The following is a 26,754-nucleotide window of genomic DNA, read 5'->3' on the forward strand; positions in this document are numbered from 1 at the left end:
TGTAATGAACTATCGAAATGACTGTTGGGGAGAAAATCCACCCGGATCTAGATTTACTCCAGATCCTGATCATTGCAGAGCAACCGAGAGTTGGCGATTGTTGAATTCTGTCTCACCTTTGAAGCTGCTTTTCTGTACTTCTTGAGAACTACGTCCTTTATTTAGGGTCTTGCCAAGTACTGGCTCGCTCTGAAATGTTAATAATAACTGTTGCCTTTGATAACAGCGCCTTATCCCAACGTTAAGATATCTCAAAGCGCTTCACAGAACACATTGTAAAGTGAACTGACTGTAAACGTTGTGGGCGAAACGCGGCAGCCAATTGCGCACAGCAGCGTCCCCACAGACAGTCGAGGATTGAATGACCAATTTTTTTTTGTTTGTTGGGGAGGGATTTTCACCGGCAAGTGATCCTCCAAACGTCTTAACAACCGGGTTCCGAATAAATGCTCGGTAAACAGAGGCGTGCGGAGCGAGGAAATTTGCCTGAGGTTTCGCCCCACCCGGGAAATGCTAAGAACATAGCGTGAACCCGAGTGGAACATCCACCGCCAGAAGATTCGAGTTGCCTCACCGGAAAGTCGAGTGTGGCTTGATATGTCTCTGTGTCGCGGGTAAATGTGCACGATTGTGAAACGCATGTCACTTCTGTTTGTGACAGGAACAGAAGCAACAGTCAAAGAAAGCGATCTCGTCACGAGCGGACAAATGCACGCAGACAGAAATCAGCAGTCACGATGTGAGTACCTGCTTGCCTTGCTTACCTGCTCCCTGTTGCTCCGATCACACCCGGCCTATTTGTGTGTGTGCTTCTTGCCTGTTCTCGTGCCTGTGTTTAATGGGGTGCGGAGAAATAACGTCCGTCTTTTTTGTTTGTTCCTCCGTTGGGTTTTAAGACCTCCTACTTCGGAATTAGTTAATTACAGATCAGGGTGTACAAGAGCTGGGCTACAGCTCGCTAAATTGCTTGTTTTTGCCCGTAAATACAGTGGTGCAAGTTAAGTCAAAAGGATTTTTAAAAAAAGATACCCGAATGAAAGACTTATTGCAATCAAACCTTAAAAATGATGATCTGTCCTACCTAGCCAGTGACTTGAGAAATGAGGTGACCGGACTCAGCTTGGTCAGGTCACAGAGGTAAATGTCAGGCTGGTTTACCGAAAGGATTTCAGCAATCGATTTGATAATTACTAAATGGCGCTTCCCAGATGTGACAGACTCCTCACCAGCCTGCTTCCGCCCCACCACCCCACCCTGCCTTCCCGTACCTCTCCCGCAACAACCTCCGCCACTCTGCCTTACGTTCCCATCGGTGACATCAGTGAAACTGTGTTCACGGCGCTGAATTTCTGAACCACACCATCAGCGCTCCCGGTTGGCGGATGGCAGCGGTTTAACTGCACACAAACTTAAGAGTGGTTGGTATCCCACTTAAGGGGCTGGGCAGTGTTATCAGTTCCAGGTAAGTGTCAGGTTTGAGAGATCGAGATTGGTTTCGAACTGAACTGAGCTCCTCATTCTGCCTTGCAGCGGGCGGGCAACAGACTAGATTCTCCCTGTTTTTACACATGTCCCTGCATAGGTTACAAGACAAGGCACCAATTTCAGCCTGCTCGAAATTGTCTCTCGATTACACCCTCGCCTCCAATCTCCTTTCTTATTGGGAAATAGCACTTGACTGGAAACGGCCTGTCATTAATTTGGCAAAGGAGCAATTATAAAATTCACCAGCTGTGTTTTGCTTTTTCGATGATATGTTGGTGAGGCTGGAGCGAGTTTCCTGCTGCTAAAATATGAAAACCTGCACGCAAGGCATAATACCCACTGCTCCAAGTTGAATGGAAGCCAAAGTCAATTCTGTCAAATCTCCCAGCCACAAAGTATTCATTTGAGAAACAATTAGGTGAAGTTGCTGGGGTGGGTTTCATACGAATCGTTGTGCTGATGCGGTGGGGGAAACATACACCTCAAATCTCTTCCCCACCCCACAGCTCAATAGCATCTTTGCACACTGTGGTGTTTCTCTGCGAACGGCGAAATTGTCATTTGAGCGCAGCCAGAAGAGGTCGTTGGTGTAATTGGGTCACCGTTCTGTGAAAGGCAATTCCAAATGGTCTGATGGTCAGAGAACGAAGATCGCAGCAAGAATAATGGCGTGAAAAAAAAGGCTGTTTCGCTGCTGGTTAGCCACATGGTGTGTTTCTTTACTAGACCAGAAATTCCGGGTGAAACTGCTGCTCACTACCCGGGCAGACACATGCTAGTCAGATATCAACCAGGCAACTCGGCTGGAGATAGGCTGGGAGCAAAGGTCCCACCTCCAGCAAACATGGCCGGTAACTTACTAATTAATCGACACGTTACAATTTTCTAAATGCAAACCCATGTTGGGCTCTTAATCCGTTTCATGAGATAGAGAAGGAAATGTGACAACCTGATGGAAAGCTCCCTGCGTGAAGGGAAAATGTTGCAAAGACTATTTTTTTCCGCCTGTCGTCTGATTAGTGCCCGGAATTTGTGGTTTTGCATTTGTTTTTCATGCGAACAATTACGGTTAATCGAGACTCTTTCAAACAAAAACAAAGACTATTTTAAACAAAGATGTTGTCAAGTTGCTCGTAAAATTTAATGTGGTGCTTTCGAGACAAGGGGGTGGATGTTCGGATGATCAGGAGAAGCTTGATTGAGATATGTCAGGACTGACAAACCAGACTGAGAAGGAGAGAATTCCTTTGCTGCATTTACCAGAAGGTTAGTGCTGTGCTTACAGCCAGAGTGAACCTTCTTTGCTCCCAGTGGTGCAGCTGGACGGAGAGGGAAGCCTGATTTATACTCTTCGCTCTACATCGTTGCTGTTCAAAGAAAAAGCGCAGGTTGCCGAGTTCTGTGAACGTGTGGATCCGTTACCTCAGCAGAACACAGATGTCAGCTGCTGTCTATAATACCGGTGTAATAACCCACAATTAAGTTGTTCATAATAGAAACATGGAACTGTCATCTGCTCGAGTCTCTTGACCCGCAGGACTCCCTGGATGGTCAGGGGCGGCTTGAGAGCTTTCAAAATTTGGGTTGGGTGAGAAGGTTGGGTGAGAAGCTGCTGAGATTTTTCACCCATCCGTGTTCACTAATAATAATAATTACGCTAAGGATTATAATCCTTACATTAGGTGTAGCACCTTCCATATTGGGTGGTCATCGGAAAGCGCTGCACAGGTAACAACTGTTAGTGGAGTGACTGTGTTATTTGTGTTTGTTATCTAAAGACGTGTGTGTTTTTGTTCAGGGGTGAAAACCTGCGGGTCTCTGGGTACGGAAATCCAATGGCTTTCCCGCTGGCTGGCCCGATCCCCATTCGTGCGGCACATCTTCTGGTGAATGATTGTCAAACACGCAGCATGAACCCATCGATGGTATTGGATAAACCCAGCGAGTGCACATTTGACTTCAACTTTCAGGAGTTTTTTGTTTTCTTATTGGGTACCGTTTGCCCAATACTTGGGTTTTGTGGGTTTCATTCTTGTTATTGTATGACTGTGATTTCTGGTGGTGTGGTATCACTGGTCATAATTACCACATTTTTCACCCCTAAAATCATGAAATAACACAGCTTGCCAACGAATACACGTGTCTGGAACCATCTTACTTGTTAGAGTTTGGGCTTTTAGTGGGAAGAATCCCTGCGTGCCATGACTGGGACCCTTCCAAGTCCTACCGATGGGCCTTGGGCTGTCATCAGCAGTGCCCTGGAGTACCACAGACCTGCCTGGCTCAGGGAACAGACCACCGAGACCGCCACAGAGGGTTGACTCAATTCCTGACATGCTGAGCATGTCACCATCGAGCCAGTTCACCTCCAAGGAGACCCCACTTACCTACCCAGCAACCGCCCACACCCTTCCTCCCCATTGTATTACTGTGAGAGAGTCCAGAATGCTAAAAGCGGTTGACTTTCATTCCACGAGGTCACTGCGAGGCCTGTCACTTCCCGCACATGACAGAAAGTCACATTGATAGCAAACTCAAGACTCAGAAGTCGGCCTTTGTGTTACGCCCGTGCAAAATGGTTGGTGCATTGGAACAAGCCAAAAAGGGCAATGAAATGGACTTTCACAGCCCCGTTATATTGCAGTTTCATATGGATTTTCGGGATCACTGCTGGTCACTGCCTTACAGCGGAGATCCACTGTACGATCAAATAGTTCTTCGGCTCTCATATTGTCACCCGCGAACGGAATAAAGGAAGCGGCTCAGGACTTAAAGAGTCCTCAGTGACTCCATTAATTCTTAATGGCCCAAAGTAAGCCTGTCATGCAGCAACTTTGGTGGTCTAAGTGAATGGGCACAGAGGAGCATAACCGAGTAATACAAAACAAATGGAAAGCAATTTTTGTAATTAAATGGGGCGATTATGAGTAATATAATAAGTAATGTTGCCACTGGGGATCAGTTCACCTTTAAGGAACATTAAGCGATAATTAGCTCTTTAAACTTTTCCATTAAAATATCTTCATTATGGTATTTAACAAATTATATCCTCCTGGGTGGGGGCGAGTGGAGTGGGGGGGGATGGGGGGGGGCTGTATTTTTGTGTGCAACAACTGAGTACAAGAAAAGTACGGTGTCACATGTAGAGGGTAAAGAGCTGGATATTCGCGACAATAATAATAGTGGAAAAAAAAATCAACATTGTACAATCCGAATCTACCGCTTGAAGCTATGGTCTTGTTCCGGACTCCATTTGCTACAGTCGTTTGTGAGTTAGTCAGTGAGGCAAAGCTTATCGCTGCAGTTTACGAGTTGGCGCAATTGATTATTTGTTGCCCTTAAGAGTGGTGCGATGTTGCAGCCCGGTATAACAATCCGGAAAGAAAGCGTGCTCGCCCATTTGAAGACCGCGGTTGAACTCATTGGGAATGCTCCAGAAGAGCGTAATGCTCTTATTAGGGTTAGGGTTGTCCCGAGTGGAAGAGGGTTGTTCAAAGACTTCTTCGACCGTTGTGCTCTTGAAGAAGCTCTGAGTGTTGAAGTGTGTTGGCTGATTCATTCCTCACTGTCGCTGCATTCAGCTTGACGGTTGGGCGTCAACCTACGTGAGATGAGCAGCTTTGTCGTGCCGCTTCTGGAAGCAGCCCGCGAACGGTGTGGAGATTACTAGGTTAGTGAGTGACTGAGTCACTTTAATCTCTCTTTCCTGCTGAAAACCCCACAGTGGGTCGCTGGTGAGTGCCTCGGTTTAATTCATTCGACTTCTAATCTGTTCCTGAAGGTGTCAGGCTTGCTCAGTGGGTGGCACGCTCACTTCTGAGTCAGAAGGTTGTGGGTTCGAGCTCCATGTTTTGGACCTTGAGCTTACAGTCTCGGCTGACACTTCGAATGCACTGCTCAGGGAAAAGGTGCCGTCCTTTGGAAAAAATGTTAAAGCGAAGTTCTGTCTGCGTGTTCAGGTGGACGTTAAAGGTTTCACGATACCAAGCAAAAAAAAAGGGAAAGGAATTTCTCCTGTTCTCCTGGACGACGGTCCTGCAGATAAAATTAGTCATTCATTTCATGGTTGTTTGGGAGGCATTGCTGTGTCCAAGTTGGTTGCTTTGTTGCGCTTACAAAATATACAGTTATACAGTCAACGACAATAATCGCTGATTATTCATGACTCTCACTGCATTTAAAAGAGCCTTTCATGTTGGTAAGATTGTCTGAAGGCACTGAGGTTCAGAGTAAAAATCCTGTGAAGTGTTTCGAAAGATTTTGACGCCGCGATAAGATATCATAAATGCAAGGATTATTTTATTCTAAAAGTTACAGTTAATTGTTGAATCTCTACCTCGATTTGTTACAGTTTGCTGTGATTTGCTTTCATCATATGAGCAGTCGTGCACGGAACAAGGAAGCAAACATATGGCACTTGAGTGAAAGTCACTACGCTTGGGGTTTGCTTTCCCATTCTTGTAATCCCATTCAAGAGTTTGGGATAGTGTTTCAGAAGTTGAAAGCCACAGTGGGAGCTACACAGCGGCTAAGAGTTTTTGATATTAATGATATTGGTCAAGCTACGGAGGTGAACAATATGATGTCCACAGACTCCATTTGATGCTTTGATTGCAACTGGTTGGCAAAATCCGTGGGCAACGTATCGCAAACCTCAGGTCGTCAAAGAACGGGAAAGGCAGCATCCAAAACACTGAGGAGAAGAGGCCAACTTTGGAGTGGTGATTCGCTTTGTCCGTGAGAGTCGCCAAATTAGAGATACAAACGGGAAGTTGCAATTAACGCAATGCATTTGGTTTGCACGCATCGCAGAGTGGACCCTAACTTCCACGATGGGTGCGGAGGGTGAGTTAAATTGCGCAGTTCAATGCCCTTTTACCGGACGGAATGAGGAAAGTTACCACGACTTGAGGAAAAATGGTTCAGGAGAACCCGACTGAAAGGTACACACGCATGACTAGTTTGGAGTGAGGAATGTCAGCATGGCTCATTTTGGAGGCACTCTTGCATTTAGTTGAATCTGAAGGTTACGGGTTTAAGACCACGTATAATCCAGACTGACCAATGTATAGTACTGGTGGTGGGGGATGGTGTGCTGTTTTGTTGGACCTGTCGTCCTTCAGCTGAAATGTTAAACTGTGGGCATTAAACGGCACTATTCGAAAAGAGAAGGGAGTTTCTCCTGGTGTCCTGGCCGACACTCCCCCAACTAAAAGAAACTATTTACTACTTGGTCGTTTGTGCAACTTTGCTGTACCGAACCGGCTGCTGTGTTGGCGTAGAAAATAAACAGGTACTGCACTTTATAGTAAATCCTGTGAAGCTCGTTGAGAAGTCCTTCCGTAACCTGGACTGCACAATGTCAAAGTAATATTCTTTTGGCTCGCTAAAACAATCAGTGTAAAAAATTATACCCTTCTGCTGAACATGGACTGGATGGTTAGGATTTGCATAAAAGTCGGGCTTTTAGATTTTCCAATAAAACCACAGACCGGGGAGGAGGGGGAGGAGGAACTGAAATTGCCATCCGAGCAGACTTCTAGAGGGTCAGCAGCAACACATCCTGGAGTTTAGAGATCAAACTGTTTTACACAACTCAATTCCGTCGCCCCTCTGACGCCTCTGACTGGATCTTGCGTGTTACGAGGTTGTACGAATGCTGCGAGTGGGATCTCTTTAGGTCCGATTTATATTTGTCCAGTGGAAGCTCGGTGAGCTGGGTCCCTATCATCCACGATAACTGGGAACGTGGATATTGTACCAGTATGAAGTTGCAGGTTTGGCGGGTGACAAAATTGTTTGTGTCTTTAGGGCTTTGAGCTTCGGGAGCTCTCGCACTCCGCCAAGGACCTGGAGCTACTCTCCACGTCGGTGCTTCGTGGATTATGTGAAACTCTCCACAGTTCAGAGCTCCAGCAGTGCTTTGAGGACATCACCTTGAAGGCCAGGACAGGCCAGACCAGGGCAGGGCAGGCAGTCGATATCATTTCCGCAGGGACTGTTGGCTGATCTCTGATTTTCTCATTGAAAGATTAATTAGCCCCAGATTGCAGGATTCTCCAGTGCTTCTCACACTGCGTCGTATCATCATCAGCCGCAGAAGCACTTTTTTTTTAATTGGTTTGTTACGATTGCAATCATTTTTTTTATTCGCGTAAAATTTCCATTTTACAATCCTAACTAACCGATATCTAAAAAAAAATGAGTGTGGGACAACACTGTTCCAATTAATGAAGCAAAGCATTGTAGAACGGCGTTTTAAAAATTATTCGTTCTTGCGGGAAGTTAACCTCTTCTCTTTTGCAAACACGTCTAGAAAGAGGAAGGCGTGACACCGGTGGGCCGTACACTGTTTATTATTCCGATACTTGTCGTCTCAGACAGAGTGTGGGCGGCTGATAACTCCTGGAAAGGTGTTACGTTGCGGGAAAGCGTAGGAGTATTTCAAAATAAAAAAAAAATCGAACTTGTAAAATGTGGGCAATATGTTTAAGCTGCCTTGCTGTGTCATTACGAAATGATACCTGGATAAACATCGTGCAGCAAGACTAATTTGCGCATGAACATCGAAGAATACTGATACGTCAAAGCATGGCCTTGGTTGTAAAATGCCCTATCGCGCATTCACTCTTAAGGGATAGCATCGCTGGTCACGTCGATTTCTGGATCAGTGACACTCGCAGCTGATGCCTTTGTGACATCTGAAAGGAGACGGCTATCAAAGAGAGTGCTTTTGCATTAATGATCTTTGATGTGCTACTTATTTGATAAAATTCACTCGGAGGGCCTCAAATAAAAGAAAAAGGGAGTGGTAATAGTCCTCTCCTTTAGTCAAAAGGCTCTTACACGTGTTTGTCACTCGCTTTGATCAGAGCCTTTATTTTTCCAACATGTGCTCATTAAAAGAAATCATAGCCTGACACATAATAAAGCATTTGAAGTCACATTACCTGGTTTAAAATAAACACAGGGTTTTCTTCTAGCCACTTTTATTTTACAGAGGTAATTAATTACAAGTCTCCTCAATTGAAGCCGCCTTCTGAAAAACAATTCCAAAAATTATCGTCTCCAAATATTTCATTCAATTACCTTTGCTTCTTGCTTCAAATAAACAGGCCGGGCTCCAGCTTCATAGGGTGAAATGTGCACCGCAAAAAATAATGATAACCCTTGCATTTGATACATCACCTTATCAAGTCGCTGAGACGTCTCAAAGTGCTTCACAGGATATGCTGTTAAATTTTGCGACTGTGCGTATTTATATCAACAGTGTCCCGATGTTCCTATGCTGGGTGCGGCGAGCGGAAAAGCATTCAGTTCCTTCAACACTCCTTATCTTCAGTGAGCGCACATGTTCACCAGAAGAGAAACTCATTTCACATTCTCGTGTTTTCTGTCGGCATCGTTTGATGAGTGATTTTCTTCCCGCCCCCTGTAGCTAGGTCTGATTTTCACGTGCAGCGAATCAAGTCAATAAGATCAGATTTGGATGTGCCTTATTTAAAAAGAAACGCGAGACGGAAACACTGGAATATAAATTCCCAAGTTGATGGGCTATCTGCGGGTGGATTGAAATTGCATACCACAACTCACTGGTTGATTTCATCTTCAGAAAGCACGTGTCTTGAATCATCCTCTGTATGTTTTTCACCAGCAGATCTGTGGTTTGAATCACGTGGCAAAATAAGCATCCTTTCTTCCAAAAGTATGCGCATGCGTGTGTTATACCCAGTGTTCCTGCCACTCTCAATTCACCTGCGGACAGTTCACCTGCTCAGGAAATGTGGTGGAAACCAAGATGAGCCTTGTTGAATATGAACAATACATCCAAATTCATGTTAAGATGTATGAACCTAACAAAGGAGCGGCAGGTAGATTTTATGTACACTTGGAGATATATGTGAAGTGTTGGTTCATTATACTCTTGCCCAGAAGGCCTTTCCTCCAGCTTTATTAAAATGGGTTTCACACAGCTACTCTCCCATTAGAATATTTTCTCCTCCTCTCCAGATGGCATTGAATTGTACTGGGGTACGACTCCACAGGCACGACAGCACGGTTCGCACACGTCGACGTAATGATGCTGTCTTGCAGGCGATACATTCCTTTTTCTAGGAGTCCTGCAGCTCAGTGGTTAGAGCACTCGCCTCGCGAGCGAGAGACCTGGGTTCGATCCCCGGCAGGGCCAAACCTCGGGCAAGTTTGCTTACTCCACACACAGCCTGATGATAATCCCTCAAGAAAAAAAGAGAACAATAATAAAATTGGTCACTTACAATCCGCGACTGTTTGTTTCGACACTGCTGCGCGCAATCGGCTGCCGCCGTTTCACCCACAACATATACAGTCAATTCCCTCAACAGTATATTCCGTGAAGCGCTTTGAGACATCTAGAAGACCATTTTTACGATGTGCCATTTATAACCATTCATGGATGTGTCAATATTTCTACATCGAAAGCAATGAATTTCGCATCTGTGCCTTTTGTTTCTGCTGTTTTTTGTGGTTGTTTGGAATGAACGGGTGAAAAGGTTCCCTGAGGTTCCGTCAGCGTTGTAAGACTCTGACTAGGGGGGGATTAAATATTATTCTGTTATGTTATTTGGCGGCACTTCACTGCGGAAGTCGTTTGAGAAATCTATTTGTTAGGGTCTGCAAGCCCAGTGATTCACAAACAGCCCAGAGTAAATGAATTTAGATGCTTTTCTCCTGAATGAATTGAGCTGATCATCAGCTGACAACAATTCTCCGGTCCACTTGCGAGAACACAGCATGGCACAAAACAGGAAAAAGCCATTCAAGCCTATCCCGGGCGGGGACGAACCTTAGAGCAAGTTTCCTTACTCCGCACGTCTCTGTTTACCCGGCAGTAAAGTGGGAACCCAGTTGATAGTCGATTGGTGGATCGCTTTCCAGGGTTAATGCTCACTCGATTCCCCGAATGCTTGTGAGACGCTGCTGTGCGCAGTTGGCTGCCGGGTTTGGCCCACAAAATATACGGTCAATCCACGTTGCAATATATTTCGTGAAGCTCTTCGAGACATTTTGACCTCGTGAATAGGCGCCACATCAAATACAAGGATTATTATTATCATCAATTTGTTCCTTTCAACGGTCCAGAGCCTAATGTGGATGTCACACATCTGCTCCCGGGAATATTATGCATAGGTATACTTTCTAATTGCCAACTATTCATCCGTTTCCCCATATCCATTATTTTTACGACTAAAATCTGGTCACTTTCTCTCAACAGACCTATACTGCCCTCCCCCCTTCACCTCCCCCTCCACACACACATCACGACTCCAGCAGTGTAGGAATCTTTGTGTTCTGTAGTGCAATTTGATCATCTCCTGATCCCTGTATCCTCTGATACTTTGTTCCGTAAATGCGTTATTTACCCAATTCTTGTTTTGAATGAGTTAACGGCCACAGCACCGACTCCTTCTGTCGCGAGTGTTTTATCTGCTTTGCTATGGAGGCAGAAGGACTTCTTATTAATCTCAGGAGTGGAGTTAACTTCCTCTGGTGTCCTGGCCAAGGATTCCCAAATAAAATCTGTCGTTCACTTCAAGCTGTTTGTGGGACATGGGGCTGCGTACAAATTGGCCAACACGTTCGCCCATAAAACACATCGTCACTCCACTTTAGAGATCATTCTGTGAAGCCCTTTGAGACATCTTCCTGACATGAAAGACACGAGAACAAATGTACAAATTACTATTATCTATTTCGAAAAAGCCCAAAGGCTTGAGCAGGGTTATAGGTTCATAGAATCCTACAGCACAGAAAGAGGCCATTCAGCCCATCATGATGTGCTGGCTCTTCGAAAGAACTGTCCAGTTAGTACCTACTGCCCCGCTCTTTCCCCATAGCCTGGCAGATTTTTTTTCTTTTCAAGTAAATATCCAGTTAACCTTTTGAAAGTTATTATTGAATCGGCTTCCACCAGCCTTACGGGCAGTGCTTTCCAGATCGAAACAGGATCGCAGTGTGAAGAAAATTCTCCTCATCTCCCCTCCGGTTATTTCGTCAATTCTGCCAAGTCACCTTATTGTGATCGCAAATTTTCAGCTCCATTTGACCGTCCTGCCCTAATGTCCTCTACTCACTCATCTTTGTTAAACCTACTTCCATTGACCCCATTTAATTTTGCCCCGTAAATGCACCTGTATCGTTTGCCGGTTGATATCTATCGTGAAGTTGCTTTATTGTGTCTTCAGGGCAACCGACCTCCGAGGAAACATGTGGACAGCCTTTTGACAATTCTCTTTCTCGTTTTTCCTCTTTCTTCCGCCCCCTCTTCCAGGAAAGGCAACTGACACCCAGCTGGAAATTCCCCACAGCAACCGAGGTGAGACTTAGCAGTTCACTGGCATGGGACTGTGTTTGTGGGAATAGCAAACCAGCATCTGCCATTTCAGTGAACTGACCATTGATGCCCTTCCCAGTGTATTCTCGTGGCATGCCGTGATCGCCAATATGTTCTGCGCTTTAGTGATGTTCCTCGTGGTGGCTGCTTTCTGTTAGAATTGTGAGTTAGTGTTTTCAAACAAACTTGGAACTCGCAAGGACATTGTGTTGTGACACAGAGTCGCACAGGATTATTATGGGTGATGAAATGGGAGTGTGTTAGGCACTCATTCCCCCTCCATCTCACGTAAACCGGTTTGCGGGTGCAGAAGAAATGAGAGATTAAAATCAAATTAAACAAATGAAATCAGCGTTAAACCGTGTTTTAACCTCTCAGCTTTTCATCTTTCTGCATTTGACTTGCTTACTTACTACGTCTGACGTGTTCAGCCTCATAATTTTTTGGGCTACATCGTGTTATAATTTGCCACAGGAGATGCATATCAGTCCTGAATGAGGCAATATCCAAAGACGCATATTGTCAAATACCTTATCATATAACGGTGTTGACTGCACTGCCAGCAACTAAAGCAGTGTTTTAAAGTAAATGGGCTCTCCTTTAGGTATTCACAAATGCCAATTCTGTCAGGAGGTATTGATCAGTCCATAAAGGAGAAGATTTGTATTTTTTTTAAGTATTATCTTGTAGGATATAATGTAGCTTTGAAGCGGGGAGCCCTAATTCATGCCTGAACATCAATACTGCAGATTAATCTTTACAAATACAGTTTTTAAATTACAGCACTGCAGTATGTTTGATGGAAGCTGCTATAAGTGAACCGTTATGCTTCTAAATGTTGGTAATTCCCGTTCTGGTTTCTAACCTGTGCTTCATTGGACTGCACCTTTTTTACGGCAAAGAAAAGGGATGATGAGGCATAAACCACTGATGTTTTTTTTGGTCCTTAGCCAGTAAGAGATCCTCCTCTGTCATGCCATTTCCTTCTCAGCGCTATTAGTTCATTAAGCTGTAATCCAACCCTGCCAAGCATTGACCTATTGGACACATCACCCCAAAAGTCTTCCTTTGGCGTCTAAAACGCGGTGATATCAAATGGGATTCCTTACATAAAGGATCTGAAAGTCTGCCATGTCGACTCGCGGGAATTCCCTTCGATGTGTAAAGCCCGTTCATCATTTCCCCTTCACTCTTAACTAGAGGGGTTACAAGAAAATATAGAATCCTGACATTTCCCTTACATTTGGTACAGTTGCCTTTCGTTTCAGGAAGACAACCCAAACCACTTCAGGAGTATATGCCGTAAAGATGGAGTGATTGTGTGACAAACCTCCTCTTCCCCCCCCCCCCCGTTCGAATGGGAATGGGGCTCTTAAAGCACATCGAATCCGCGAAGAAACTTAACATATGTTTCTCCACATATGTGTTATCAGACTCTGTTGCACCTTCTGGTACGAACCTCCTCTCCCCTCCTCCGGAGTTTAGTTTGTACTTTCTTTCATGCTGTGCGGTGTGTTTCTCAAATTCAGGTTCTGGTACAGACCCCCAACACATAAGCCCCGCCCCCCCCCCAATTCACCCGCAAATACACAGTCACTCCACTTTGCAGCGTATGTGTTTCGCCCACAAAATATACAGTCAGTTCACTTTACGGTATGCTCTGTGAAGCGCTTTGAGACGTCTCGAAGACGTGATAAGGCGCCATATCAAAAGCAAGGATTATTATTATCCTGTGAATCGCTGACGTGAAAAGGCTTGATACCAAATATAAGCACACGGCACGTAATGTAAACTCTGTGTCGAGCAGAGAGAATTGCGGATAAGTTCGCCCACAAATATACAGTCAATTCACTTTACAGTGTGTTCTGTGAAGCGCTTTGGGACGTCCTCCCGACGTGAAAAGCGCTATATCAAATGCAAGGATTATTATATTACAAGTGTACGTGTTAAGGCAGCCAGTTCTGGCCTTCTCCTGTGTTTTTTTATATATATATACATATATATATATTGGCTGAGTTCATCAATTGGAAAATGAAACGCTTGCAAAAAGATTACACAAGATACCACTCGCTGTGGAAAATGACAGTGCTGCCGAGTTTAAAGATTTACATTATTACGGTGGTTGGCAATCATCAGAACCCTATCATTTTCTCTCTCAATTGATGTATTAGCTCATTTTCACCGCGAGCACTAATGAGTTTCTGTCCCGGCCAGGAGATATTGGCAGGTTCTCGCCAATAGAGGGGTGCTGTGTCTGTCGACAGTGGACTTAACAAGTGGTAAGGCTCGTCCCACATTCCTGAGTGGAATGAACCCAATTTACAGCACTGATCAATGTACATTTACAAGACGCAAGATTTCAGATCAGGGTGGGTGGGGGGGGCGGGGGCGGGGGGCGATATGTCGAAGTGTTTCACACCGTTCCCCGGGAACCCGAACTGAGAGGAGGGGAAAGGTGACTGAAAGTACGGCGGAGGATTTTAAGGTGTATTTTGAAGCCTGAGAGGGATATAAGGCCATATTTACCTCATGCAAATGGGGTCTCATTTCAGTAACCAGACGAACATCGCACAAAGATGTCAAAGTAATATAGCGAAGTGGATGACCCCTGAACGGGAAATTTCTTGTGTAAGGAAAGCCAATCAGACGCTCCAGGGATTATTGGAGCTGTCATCCTTCGGGTGAAAGGTTAAATTGAGGTTATCTGTGCCTATTCAGGTGGCGATTAAAAGATCCCAAGACACTGTTGAAAAAAGAAAATTCTGTCAGCCTCCTCGTCAGAAATTGTCCCGATAAAATAAGTCGTTCCCTTCCGAGCTGTTTGTGTATCATTGCTGTGTCTACGTTGGCTGCCGCTTTTGCCGTCAGCTGCACAGACACAGGTCCGTCCAATAATAGCTGTAAAGCACTTTGCAAGGATATTTTTTGTTATAAGTATAAAATGATTTGGATCCGTTTGGCTACGATCCTGAGTGAACCCTTTCCTCTTTCATTTTCTCAAAACTCATCGATCCTCTTCAACCGAGGGCTGTGCAAGATCAGTTCTCGCTACGTTTTCAGTCCTCTTATTTTTTTTGAAGTGTACAGAGATTTTTGTCATTAGTTTATTCCTGACCTCTTCGTTCATCCAACGAGCTTTCGGGTCTCGCTCTCTTTTTGCTCGATGGGATACGCTGGTTTTCCGCATCACTTGAATTTGCCTTAACCTTCAAACTCCCAGCATCTCCAGGGGATTCTAGCCTCACTGAACTGGCTGCTGCTCTTTTGCTTTGGTTTATTATCCCATTATAAGGTCATAGGTTTATCAGCCAGCAGAGAATAGTACACGCTCACCTGCCAAGGTCGATACATTTATCGTCAAGGAGAGAACCACTCCCACGTCCATATAGACCGTTGACACTCAACTTTATTCTTCCTTCTCGCTTTCTTCTTGCTGCGAGCCTTCCGCGTAGACCAAAGGGGTGAGAAATGAAGAACGTGACATGATTATCACACTGCAGCGAGTTCTGCTTCTCAACACGTCCCCAGTCGATACAAGCTCCCCCCCCCAACTCCGTTTCAAAAGGTTGCGCCAATCGTGTGGGCCTGAAATCTCACCCGGTCTTGGCCTGTCACAAGCTTTTGTCTTAAAAATTTAACAGTGCTGACACTTCCTGAATTCAGTTTTATTTTCGGAGTCGGTTTCCCGATCAGAGTTGCGGGAAGCCGGCTTCCGAATCAAGCACGGGCGTTAAGGAATGCCTGCAGATCCGTGCACGGGTTACACTTTAAGGCAAAATACGAACACTTGGTGGAATTTCGGTCCTGTGCTTTTGACAGCGATTGACTTGGCTGGTGGCACCTTTTTAAACAGCTAACGTGAGCATCCAGGCATTTCAGTGCCAGTTTAACGAATGCCAACTACGCTCAACTTGATCGCTGTGCTTATTATCACATTGTGTCTCATCCAAAACCTTTCACGACGGAATTGTTTTCTCTTGGACTGAACGGTTCCTCATTGTAATCATAAGGCAGTGACTACAGTACCTTTTCACCGCTGCTGCAATGATGGAATTCCTTTTCTCATCAGTTGGCACATTAATCTGTGTCTCCGCTTAGACACAACGCCTGTTTAGTGGCCTGTACAATACAGATGCAAATTGGCAATCGTGGCCGAGAAGCAAAAGGAAGCCCTTTATTCCAATCTGAGAAGATGCCTGTAATTTGAAGCCAGCAAATTCATTCTCAGTTACTGCATGTACTGTGTGACAATAGCACTGGGCTTTTGCAGATATATGGAGATGTTTCAAGGGAAAAGTGAATTATGTGCCGTAGACAACAAAGGGAAGTCAGGACACGAGTTAACATCTGCATTCATGTCTTTGATGTTTCTCGACATCATCTGCTGGTATGCTTTTGATCTCTCAAATGCTATTTTCAGGATGAAAAGAGATGATTAACGATGTGCTGTAGAATTGTGAGTTCTCCGTTAGTTGCTGAAACACAATGTGTTACTCTCGCCCTTCTGAACAGAAGCAGCACAGTGTTCTGTTGGAAAAGACCGCAGCGATGAGGGGGGACCTCAGCACAGCATGATAAAGATGTTTGAAAAGTGAATGTAAGAGGCATTCCTATTAAGTGCCATTTTTTTTTCTTTTTCTGTTCCAACAGACGCTGAGGCCATTTTTTGTTCATCTCAGTTTTTCACATTATTTAGGGGATTGGTGTTTCGTCACCGGGGGTTGGCGGGGTGGGGGGGGAGGTGGTGGTGGTGTGTGGGGTGGGGAGGGGTCGGGGGAAATTGGCATCATCAATTTACCTCTGATGCTGAGCCAGAGACTGGCAAACCATCACAGACTGAGACTTTCTGGTTTGCCTGGCAGACTTCCACGCTGGGGAGGAGTTTAACCAGCAGTGGTATTTTGATACTGTCTATGAAGATAAGTCGATTTACTAGAAAGATGGGTGTGACATAGGTGATATAAGGAGCACGGATTCCTTGGGAGATGAAACGCTGCATTCTCAATACCTTGCAAATTGCACTGGCCTACGCGTGTATCATTTGTTATCCAATTCAATACCAAATTCGCCTACATATATACCAAAAGAAATGCCGATCCCAAACAATAGCAAAGGCTGTTTTCCAGCTGACTTTCTGAATTTCCAGCCTATCATCGGGCTTTTATGCAACTTCCAGTTTTTGAGAGCCAGGTTTTCAATCCCATTACATCAAACGGTGTGTTTCCAGCACAGCCCGAGGTTAAGTATCAAGCCCGGCACTGTGTTCTTTTAAGACTGCAAACACAGGTTAAAATACCTAAGTCACTTAATTTGCCCATTAAACAGGTATTCGAGAAAGAACAGCATTACTCCATTGAATGAAAGTTCCATATACTATATGAGCAGCGACAAATTGCACTTATATAGCACCTTTCACTTTGGGAGGATGTCCTAAGAGGGTGGTCAGTCAAGGGCTTGCACCCGAGCTGGGGGTTGCAATCAGGAGGGGTGGAGGGCAGAGGGTGGGAGGATGACAGAAGGCATGGTCAAAAAGGAAGGTCTTGAGATGGGTCTTGAAGAAGGCAATGGGAGGGGGCGAGGCAGAGGGACTTCCAGAGGATGGGGGCAGAAAGGCTGAAGGTTTGACCCCCAACGATGGGGCGAGCAGGACAGGGGACATGGATCAGACAGGTTGGTATGGTTTTAGATAAAGAAAGTCTTGAGTGAAGTTCGTGATTAATTTTTAATCCAAATGGTTAGATCCCGAGTCATACCTACCCATATTTGGTCTGACCTCTGAACCTTTCACGGTCCCACTGCAGCAAAAAGTCAACAAAATGAGTTTTGATGCCCCCTAAGACTTGTTCACTCAGGCTAATGAAGAATGTCAGCCTTTGTAGCTTGCTAAAACCAGAATAAAGAGCAACGGATGAAATGTAACTGGTGCTGCATTCCCGTAGATAAGAATAGGGAGAGATCTTTGGCCTGGTCCAGCCTATATCATTTTCAGCATGATGATAGTCTTTATAATCCCACGTCACCATCTTTTCTCCACGTCTCTGAATACACCTTACGTTTCAAGTATTTATCCCAATGTATTCGCAACCCCGTGTGTGAACGGCGAACACATATGTGTGTTCTTTCACGATTATTTCATCTGTGTAGCAAGAGTATTATCAATAGTAATTGTCCTTGCATTTTATTAGCACCTTACCATCTCAGGAGAACGCCTCAAAGCACTTCACGATTAAGTCAAATTTAGTGACAGCAGTACGATAAACGTTTCGGACTTGATTTTCCACCCAGGAGAGCCGAATAGTTTTGCTGTTGTGTTTCCCCATCTCCTGCCCCCAGATATCACTCAGCTGTGCTCTGGAAAGAAAGGGTCATTGTCAGAAGCAACAGCTGGAAAGGGTACTAACAATTGGCATCATTCAAATTGATTTCAAATCCTCACCAATGAATCATAATGCTTTGCCGCTTGTTGCTGGCAGTGCATTAAATTTATATTAGTGTCTATTCCTAATTGTCCTTTGAATGTTTCCCTTTAAAGCAGAACTTTTGTGAGACACACCAAATTATATTCCAGCTGTTAATCTCCAGTTCAACACTTGCCACCGTTTTTCTCATTCCTGTCATTTTTATGTTGTCAAAGGTTTTTTTGTACAACCTTGAATCTATTTACTGTCAAATAATGCATGCAGGGCTTCTTCAAAATAACTTATCCCCTGCTGTAACTCAGTTGAAGGTAGGTTTTTTTTTGCAATTGATTTACCGTGACAGGTGCATTGCATAAATGTGTGCATCCAGGAAAAAAGCGTGTGTTTCGCACATTACCTAAATCCTACTTACTGGCATGCAAATGCGCTGGGCGTGGGGTAGAGGTGTACATGATATATACCTCCAGATCTTTACATGGAGCTCCCGTTCTCAGCCTAAACATTGTGGTAAGAATCTGAGCAACGAGAACAATAAATAATCCTTGTATTTGATATAGTGCCTTATCACGTCATCAATACACCTCAAAGCGCTTCACTAGATGCACCGTAAAGTGGAATGACTGTGCGCTTTCTGGGCAAAAAACCTTCTTGTCTCTCTACGGATGTCCGTTGAATAACCGATGAGGAAACTTGAAGGCTTGGAATGACAGCAGCCGGAAGGCGTTACCTGGAGTCTGCGTACGTGAACACACTATTGATAATGTGCGAGGCTTGGGGAATCCACCTCGATGGGTTTGCAGAAAGCTGAGCGACCGCTGCTCAAGCTCCGCGCCTGCAGTACTCCAGGGCACTGCTGATGACAGCAAAGGCAGCTCGACTCATAAGTAGGAACAGATCGATCACTGGGGCGGGGGTTCTTCGAACTCAGCTCCCGTGGACCCTGCAAGCTCGCGGGCAGGGTGGTCCCAGCTGGACAACCAGCAGGAAAGCTTTCAACGGCAAGCTGTGCGGTTCTGGCTGGTTCGGCTCCAGCAGTTACCCCAACTCACACTCTGGGGTCCCCAAGCCTTGGCTCTTGCCAACCCGTCCCTATTACTTACTGGAAATAGATGAGCAGGGAGAGAGTGCGTATCCCATTCCAGACGCGGGGAAATTCCCATGTGGAGGTGGGGTACTTAAGGGGAACTTATATCTGGTTTGAGTATTTTTAAACGTTGATGCATTCGTAGGTTGTGACTAAAAAAGAAATCCCTGCAGTGGCGGTGAAAGTACAGAGTAGCAATAATCTTGTTCATCGTAATTTGCTGCTGGATTTGTCATGCAAGCACCCGACACCGTCATTTATTTGAATAGATGTGTATTGCGATGTGTTGTATGTGTCGCATTCAACCTCAACCAACCGAGCGTGAGAGTTCAAAGCAGTGACATATCTTATTTACCAAAGGTTGAAAGTGCAACACTCAAAGCAACACCCGGTGAGATATTACGGAGCACATTTTAAGCGCTGAACTGGGAAAACTGCAAAATAATACTGCAGTAAAGTAATTCACCCCTCTTTAACAGAACCGTTTCCTGGTTTTGTAAAGAGTCGGATTCGGGTCAAAATACCCTTGAAAAAAGAGCTTCTGATCTGTTTGAAATCTTCTTCCCTCGGTGAGGAGTTGAAACATATTCCGCACTCACGAATGGTGGGGTTTGGGGCCTTTTGGAATGAAAAATCGCGGCGTTGAGATGGAGCCACGCTGAGGGATAGCTTCCCTCCCGCTGTCCTTTTCACCAGTCTGTGCTTCTTTCTGCCACGTGTGCCTTTTTCTCCTTTGCAAACGGTCTGCAGCACTCATCCCTTTGCTCGTACAATCCTTCCTGCGCAATAAACGGCAACCTGACAACCTGGCACGCTGCGGTATGTGGTACATCCTTGCTGTTGTGTTCGGTCTTACGGGGATACAGTTAAGCAAACCCCAGTCAAAGGGAAATGCAGGCCTCATTTACCTCATTTACTTCTTTCCATTCGGTCTGATAAACCTCCCATTCGCTGCCCGCGATGATATGGCTGCTCTTTTTGACATAACAAATCAAAGTCAGCTGCACGTTTAACCTCTACGGTCGGAGAAGACAACCCTTGATCAGAAGCGATTGGTTTGAACTCTGGATTTTAGCAGCGGCTTTTTCTTCAAGGCGAAAAGCATTTCGAATTTCAACGACTGGGATTATTATTTTCGTAATATTTCAAAGCCTTCCACCCACTTCTGGCAGCTCCGTTCAAGAATACGATGCAGTCAACTCGGATAGGTAATCTGTCCTGAAAGCATACCTTTCAGTGACGCACAGTGGATCAAGAAAAGTTGGTAGAAGAGTAGGAATCCTCTAAGAAACTCAACTGTACTTGTCACCGTTGGCAGCCTCAGCTTATACAATATCTTGTCAGTAATTTAGTTCAGTCAGTTTGACAGGCAGCAGAGAAATTCTCTCTCTTGCGTCTGAACTCAATAACTGTCCAAAGTTATCCGTATCAGGGACTTGATGAGAATGGACTGCTTCTTGCCACATTCCGCCCTCCGCAACAAGGCGGTGTGGATAGGCTTTCAGTCCTCTAAACGAAAGTTACCACAGCGTAAAGTAAGGATTTCATGCTTAAAACAGTCACACAAAAGCTGTTACAGCTGCACTGTGACTTTGCCGATAATAATAATCCTTGCATTTGACGTAGAGCTTTATCACTCCATCGAGAAGTTTTAAATCGCTTCACGGAAAATACTGTAAAGTGAATTGACTGTATATTTTGTGGGCGAAACACAGCAGCCAATTGCGTAGAGCAATGTCTGGTCCCTTTCTCCCTGGACTGCAAAAAATACAAGGAGTAAAGCTTCACACAGTCAATCAACTGCTTCTGGTGTTTCATCTGTACGCAGTTGTTCAAATGCAGATTAATGATTATTCAGCGAACGGATTTCCTGCAGTGTATTGGTCAGTGGCAAAGACCTTCCCACTCCCAACACAGTCTTCACGTGTGTTCCCAACACCCACCAGGATCAGATAATGATCCATGTCCTCGTCAAGGTTACCCACAGCGAGAGTTTGGGTTTTGCTGCTTTATACAAACACAAAGAAAATTCATGTTAGAATTTTTTTTCGTGGAATAGAAATTCGTGTTTAAAAGCATTTGAAAGAAAGAAAGCGGTCACATTTGTGATTTGGAGTGGAGTGAAGAGAGGTTTGTCACCGATGCGGTAAAACGGGTTTAGTTAGGTCTCCTTTGTGATCTTAAACAATACATAGACTTTTTTTAAACTTTTTTTTTCCCCCTGTTTGTATCGTTTCTGGACGAGAACGTACGCTCAGAACAAGAAAGTTTTGGTCTTAATGAAAATATAATGTCATAGGAAAGTTTTGAGTGCGGAGCAAACTTTCACAGTGCGAGATGCCTGATGTGCATATGGGTACTGCCGTTGCTAGAAAATTTATAAAAAAAATACTTTTCCCCCTGCTTTGATAAGTACACGAGCACAATCCTTTCCCATTTCGCTTCAGTAAACTTCATCATAAATGTTCTCAACCTCTCGTATCATTTATTTTCGTTCCCCTGTTCTTTACATTGCGCCCATTAGCCCTTTGAGTAATTTTGTGCATTTACATAACATTGATTTTACAGTTACTAATGTGACTGGAGATGGATGCAACTAATGTTCGTTCATTTGTCTCTCCGAGTATGTTGTTTATCATCAGACTGCTGGCAAATGCAGCCATCGAGAACTTCTGTGCGCTTGAGGGTTGATCTCACAGGTCCGGAAAAAAAGGGGACAGAATGAGGGGGACGATAACTGAATTCTGATCCCTATGTCCAAGAGTAATTTCTATATTCGAGTGATAATAATAATAATTATCCTTACATTTGATAAAGTGCCTTATCACGTTTTCAAGATGTCTTCACAGAATATACTGTAAAGTGAATTGACTATTTTGTGGGCGAAACTCGGCAGCCATTCGCGCACAGCGCAGCGTCCCCCGCAAACACGTTCGGATTGAACGACCAAATTATTATTATTTTTATTTCTTTATTTTTTTTTGATTATGAATGGAGTCCTGTAGCTTAGTGGTTAGAGCACTCGCTCCGCCAGTGAGAGGACCTGAATTTGATTCCCAGGCAGGGCGTAACGTTTGGTAAGTTTCCGTACTCAACACACACTCTGTTTACCCAGCAGTAAGTAGGAACCCGGTTGTTAGTCGATGGGCGTATTGCTTTCCCGGAGATAATAATCCTTTGAAAAGTGATCTGAGTTAAAGATTAAATCCTCGTGCTTAGCAAGATTCCTGTTGCAGTGAATTTATTATATCCTCTATTAATCATGGGTAGAATATCAATACTGTTTGTCTTGAACCTCTGCTAACTGAAGGGCTGAATGGGTTTGAATGTTGCCATTATACACTGTTTGCTGAAAGGAGTCATTTAATACAATGGTAAAGCCATCCCGCGAGCAAGTGACGCTTTTAAAAGCATATAAGGAACCGTTTGGGTAGTGGAGTTTTGGGAGCTTTTTGTGGGTATTTTCTGCACCATTGTAATTGTTTTGGAAAGGGCCTGATCTCTTTAGCTCTCTGAATGATAAATTGAATAAAGTCTTGCCTTGAGTCAGAAGGTTGTGTGGGTTCAAGACCAATGTCAGGACTTGAAACTCCAATCGGGTAGCCTGACACTCCAATGCTGTTCTGGGGGAAGGTCGCGTTCCTCGAGGTGGCCATCTTTCAGATGAGACGTTAAATCAAAGTCCCTTTGGACGGTAGAGATCCTATGGAATTATTCGAAGAGAGCAGGGCATTCTCCTGGTGCACTGGCGATCAATCCCCCAACCAAAAAAGTCAGACCAATAGAACACCATAAACGATCAATTTTGCCAGACTTCATACTCAGTGTATATATTTTAAAATGATTCCTACTTCATTTTCTAACACAAAAAAAGGAGGTGACAAAAGGCAATCGTAAGTGTCATGTGGGCAGCTATTGAGTCAAGTGAATTCACTGCTGACTTTGCTCTCCGTAAATTCTTGGGTGAAATAAATAGCTTGTGATATTCAGTGACTGGGTGGATAAACTACTGTAACCGTTAAAACACAGTAATAATAATAACAACAATAAATAAAGATATCTTGACGATGTGATAAAGTCAGATATCAACAGAAAGGATTATTTAAATAAATAATCCTTTCTGTTGATATCTGACTTTATCACATCGTCAAGATATCTCAGTGTTTCACAGGATTGCCCTGTAAAGTGGAGTGACTGGGCTGCTACCCCATGAAGGGCGCTATATAAATGCAAGTTGTTGTTGTTGTTGGCTGTGAATATTTTGTGGGTGCACGCGCACAACAATTGCCACGGAATGAGCCTCCAATTTAATTTGGAGGCGTTTTGGCCAGGAGGAAACCAGATGAGAGAAGCTTCCTTCTCTTTTCAAACAATATGTGGGGGTCTTTAACATCCACCTTGACAGGCAAACGAGGCTTCGGTTTAATGTCTCCTCCAAAGGATGGATGCCTGAAACATGCCTGAATATGCAGTGTGGGAAAAAAAACGATTAAACGTGGCATTGCATCCGTCCTGTGATGTATTTCTGCGGTTTGCTTTTCTGGACAGAAGCAGGTGTTGACATTTTAGACGCTGCCCGAGTTGGAACCTGGCACTCTGGCACTCTTCTGTTTCATCTAACCTGCGTACATTGCCTACCGCCTCTCTTGAGAAGATGGCGAGGGTGGGGGCCAACAATGATTTTATTCTGTATCTATGCTGGAGAAAGGCAGATAAGAGCACAAGATATGTAATAATAACCTCTTAAACAACGTAACACTGCCCCGGTAATATATATCTTGCGGGGGATTTGGTAGATGATTCCAACGGGTGGAATTTGGAAACTGATTATTCAACACAATATGCTGTGTTTTGAAATGCCTGAAAATAATTGGCATCTCGTAATGTATTTGTTTTTATTGTTGGCTGAGTTATAAAACACTGCACTTTTCACCACACCGCTGTTTGTAGGCTTTTTGGCATCTTTATGATGTCTCAGCAACTGCTCTGAAGTCACGGAGAGTCTTATAATAGTAGTAAAGCACTGCAATTGGATTTAGTCTTTCTGTATTTCAATGGCGCTGCAGGTGTCTTAAAGGAAGATCATCTTCAAGCCGTCTCAGGCATTATCCTATGGGGAAGGGTGCTGTAGGAATGCAATATAGACACTATCTTAAGCGCTCCGAGACGCTGCCCCAAATGACGCTTGCTATAGAAATGCAAGTTGTTGTTGCATATAACGGTGTTGTTGTTGTTTACGAAGATTAGTAAAGATGAAATCCCTATGTTGAAATATTGAGGTTGAAATTGCACCTGTCTGATCGGCCCACCATCAGTGGCTGAGGAATCACCATCTGTCCTCGCTCTCTGGATCTCCATCACGGAGCCTTGTCCCTTTGGTCTCTCACCTTCAAAATCTACCTTTTCAAGAGTGCTTTCAGCCACCTTCCCCCTCCGCAGAATCCCGCTCTCCCCCTGCCCATTGCGGGCTCCTAATTAGCTTTGTGAAGCACTTTGAGATTGTCCTCCTAACGTGAAAGAGCTCCCTACATGTAATTGTCGGTGGTGTTGACGCTCAAACCTGTCTCAAATGGTGAATGTCCAGGAACCAAAACCATACTGTGACAAGCTACAGGATCTCCTGTGCAACCCAGTCCGCGTGTGGAGCAGATTTCCTGTGAGTCAGTATGATGTGCCCAACCTCTCAACATGAATAATTAATAATCTTTTAATTCACCGGTGTTTACATCCCTGTTGATACAACCTTCATCAAACGATGGGCATCAAAATCACATTGACGTATTAGGTGTGATACAGTAGCATCAGATAAAGCATACGCCTTTCATCTCAGTTCAACGATCCAAGACTCTACCCTGTGTGAAGGCGTTATATATATGTGTGTGTATGCAACTATTGTTGTGTAGGAGCAATGTCTTGAAGTAAAGTATCCGTCAGACTATGTTGTGATTATACATTTTCACAAAACAGTGGGGAGCAGAGAAACACTGACAAAGAAGACAGTTATGATTCACTGATGGCTTTGTGACTTTATTAGTGGTCTCTGACTCATGGAACAAAATAGGTTTAAAACTCCTCCCCACCGGGTGTCTTCTATTTATAAAGCTGCTGTAACAACAGCTCTCCTATTCACAAAACCTGCAGCAAAAGCTCTAAACCAAATTGTTAAAGCTGTGGAAAGAAACAGCAATTTCATGGAACATTTGTGTTAATGTAGCCTCGTGCATCAGTCCTTTGTGAGAGTGCGCACCTAATTATATTTTCCAATCAACAAATTCTCACCCTATGCCAAGAAGATGAAGTTTCTGAGCGTGCAAATGAGATTCTGAAATGAGATCTGAATCACATGTGATCCCATGTGCGATAAATACTATTTTTCTATTGAAATCTTTTTTGCATCCAAATTCAAGCGCTTATTATTTCTGGGCCACAGTGGGTTAGGTACAGGCTCGATTTGTTGCTGCTGTCCAAGGGAACACTGATAGCACGCTCCACCTCACAGCATTCCCATCCCGGAGGCACTGGTACCTCATCTTCTGGAAGTGGATCTGTTTCAAAAATGTTCCAAGGCCTCCTGAGCCACTTAACACCACTAGACTTCTGGATTTGCTATCTTGAATCATTGCTGGTGGGTTAACGCTGTCCTCACTGGTTTAAAGCACAGGACCACGTGTTGAGAAAACATTTGCAATGCAGAGGTAAAACACTGGAAAACAATTGTAATAATGTAATAATAATACGAATAATATCACGGTTTTTCTGTGAAGTGATATGATTGTATTTGTAGGCAAACACACAGAACATTTAGTTCCCAACAATAACTTACAAGTCATCAAGTGAGTGATGATTTATTTAATTAATTGGGGGGATTGTAAGACAATTCGCTGGGAGAAACTTCCTTTTCTTTTTGAATAGTGCCTTTTTTGAATGTTAGCTCTTTAGCATCCCCCTGACCAAGGCTTGGTTCAACGTCTCGTTTTGAAGGACAGCACCTCTGATGACACAGCACAACCCCAACACCTCGAAGGGGTGTCAGCCTCGACTTTGTGAGTTCCCGAAATCCCGACGCAGGGGCTTCAAGCCATAACCTTCTCGTTCGGAAGCGAGAGTACTATCAACTGATTCAGTCTTGGCTCCTTCAGCTGCAATATTAATTATTCACTGAACACTAAGCCTCATTGACTTTTTCTTCTGAATAAAGAAAAATTGTACGCATTCATTCACTCCACTGCTCAAGTTTAGCAGTAGATTTGGTCTTTTTTTTCCCTCCCTGGCCATCAACGGAATCTTGTGGCATGCGTTTTCTCAAATCATAAACTCAGCTTTGTTAGCGCTACTGTTTATTTTAACAACAGCTTATCAGTAAGCAGTCACAGTTGTTGCACGACGCTAATAAA

The 26,754-nt window shown here is 44.2% G+C and overlaps 1 protein-coding gene across 1 annotated transcript in view; it reads left to right on the top strand.

Moving 5' to 3' along the window:
* ccser1 (coiled-coil serine-rich protein 1) overlaps positions 1 to 26,754 on the top strand; it is a 444,926-nt gene that overhangs the window by 389,766 nt on the left and 28,406 nt on the right. Inside the window, exon 11 of the mRNA XM_042337524.1 lies at positions 662 to 739. Coding sequence (XP_042193458.1) covers positions 662 to 739 — 78 coding nt within the window. The remainder of the gene's footprint in view (positions 1 to 661; positions 740 to 26,754) is intronic.

Source organism: Callorhinchus milii, unplaced genomic scaffold, assembly GCF_018977255.1.
Source record: "Callorhinchus milii isolate IMCB2004 unplaced genomic scaffold, IMCB_Cmil_1.0 Scaffold1, whole genome shotgun sequence".
Classification (NCBI taxonomy): Eukaryota; Metazoa; Chordata; class Chondrichthyes; order Chimaeriformes; family Callorhinchidae; genus Callorhinchus; species Callorhinchus milii.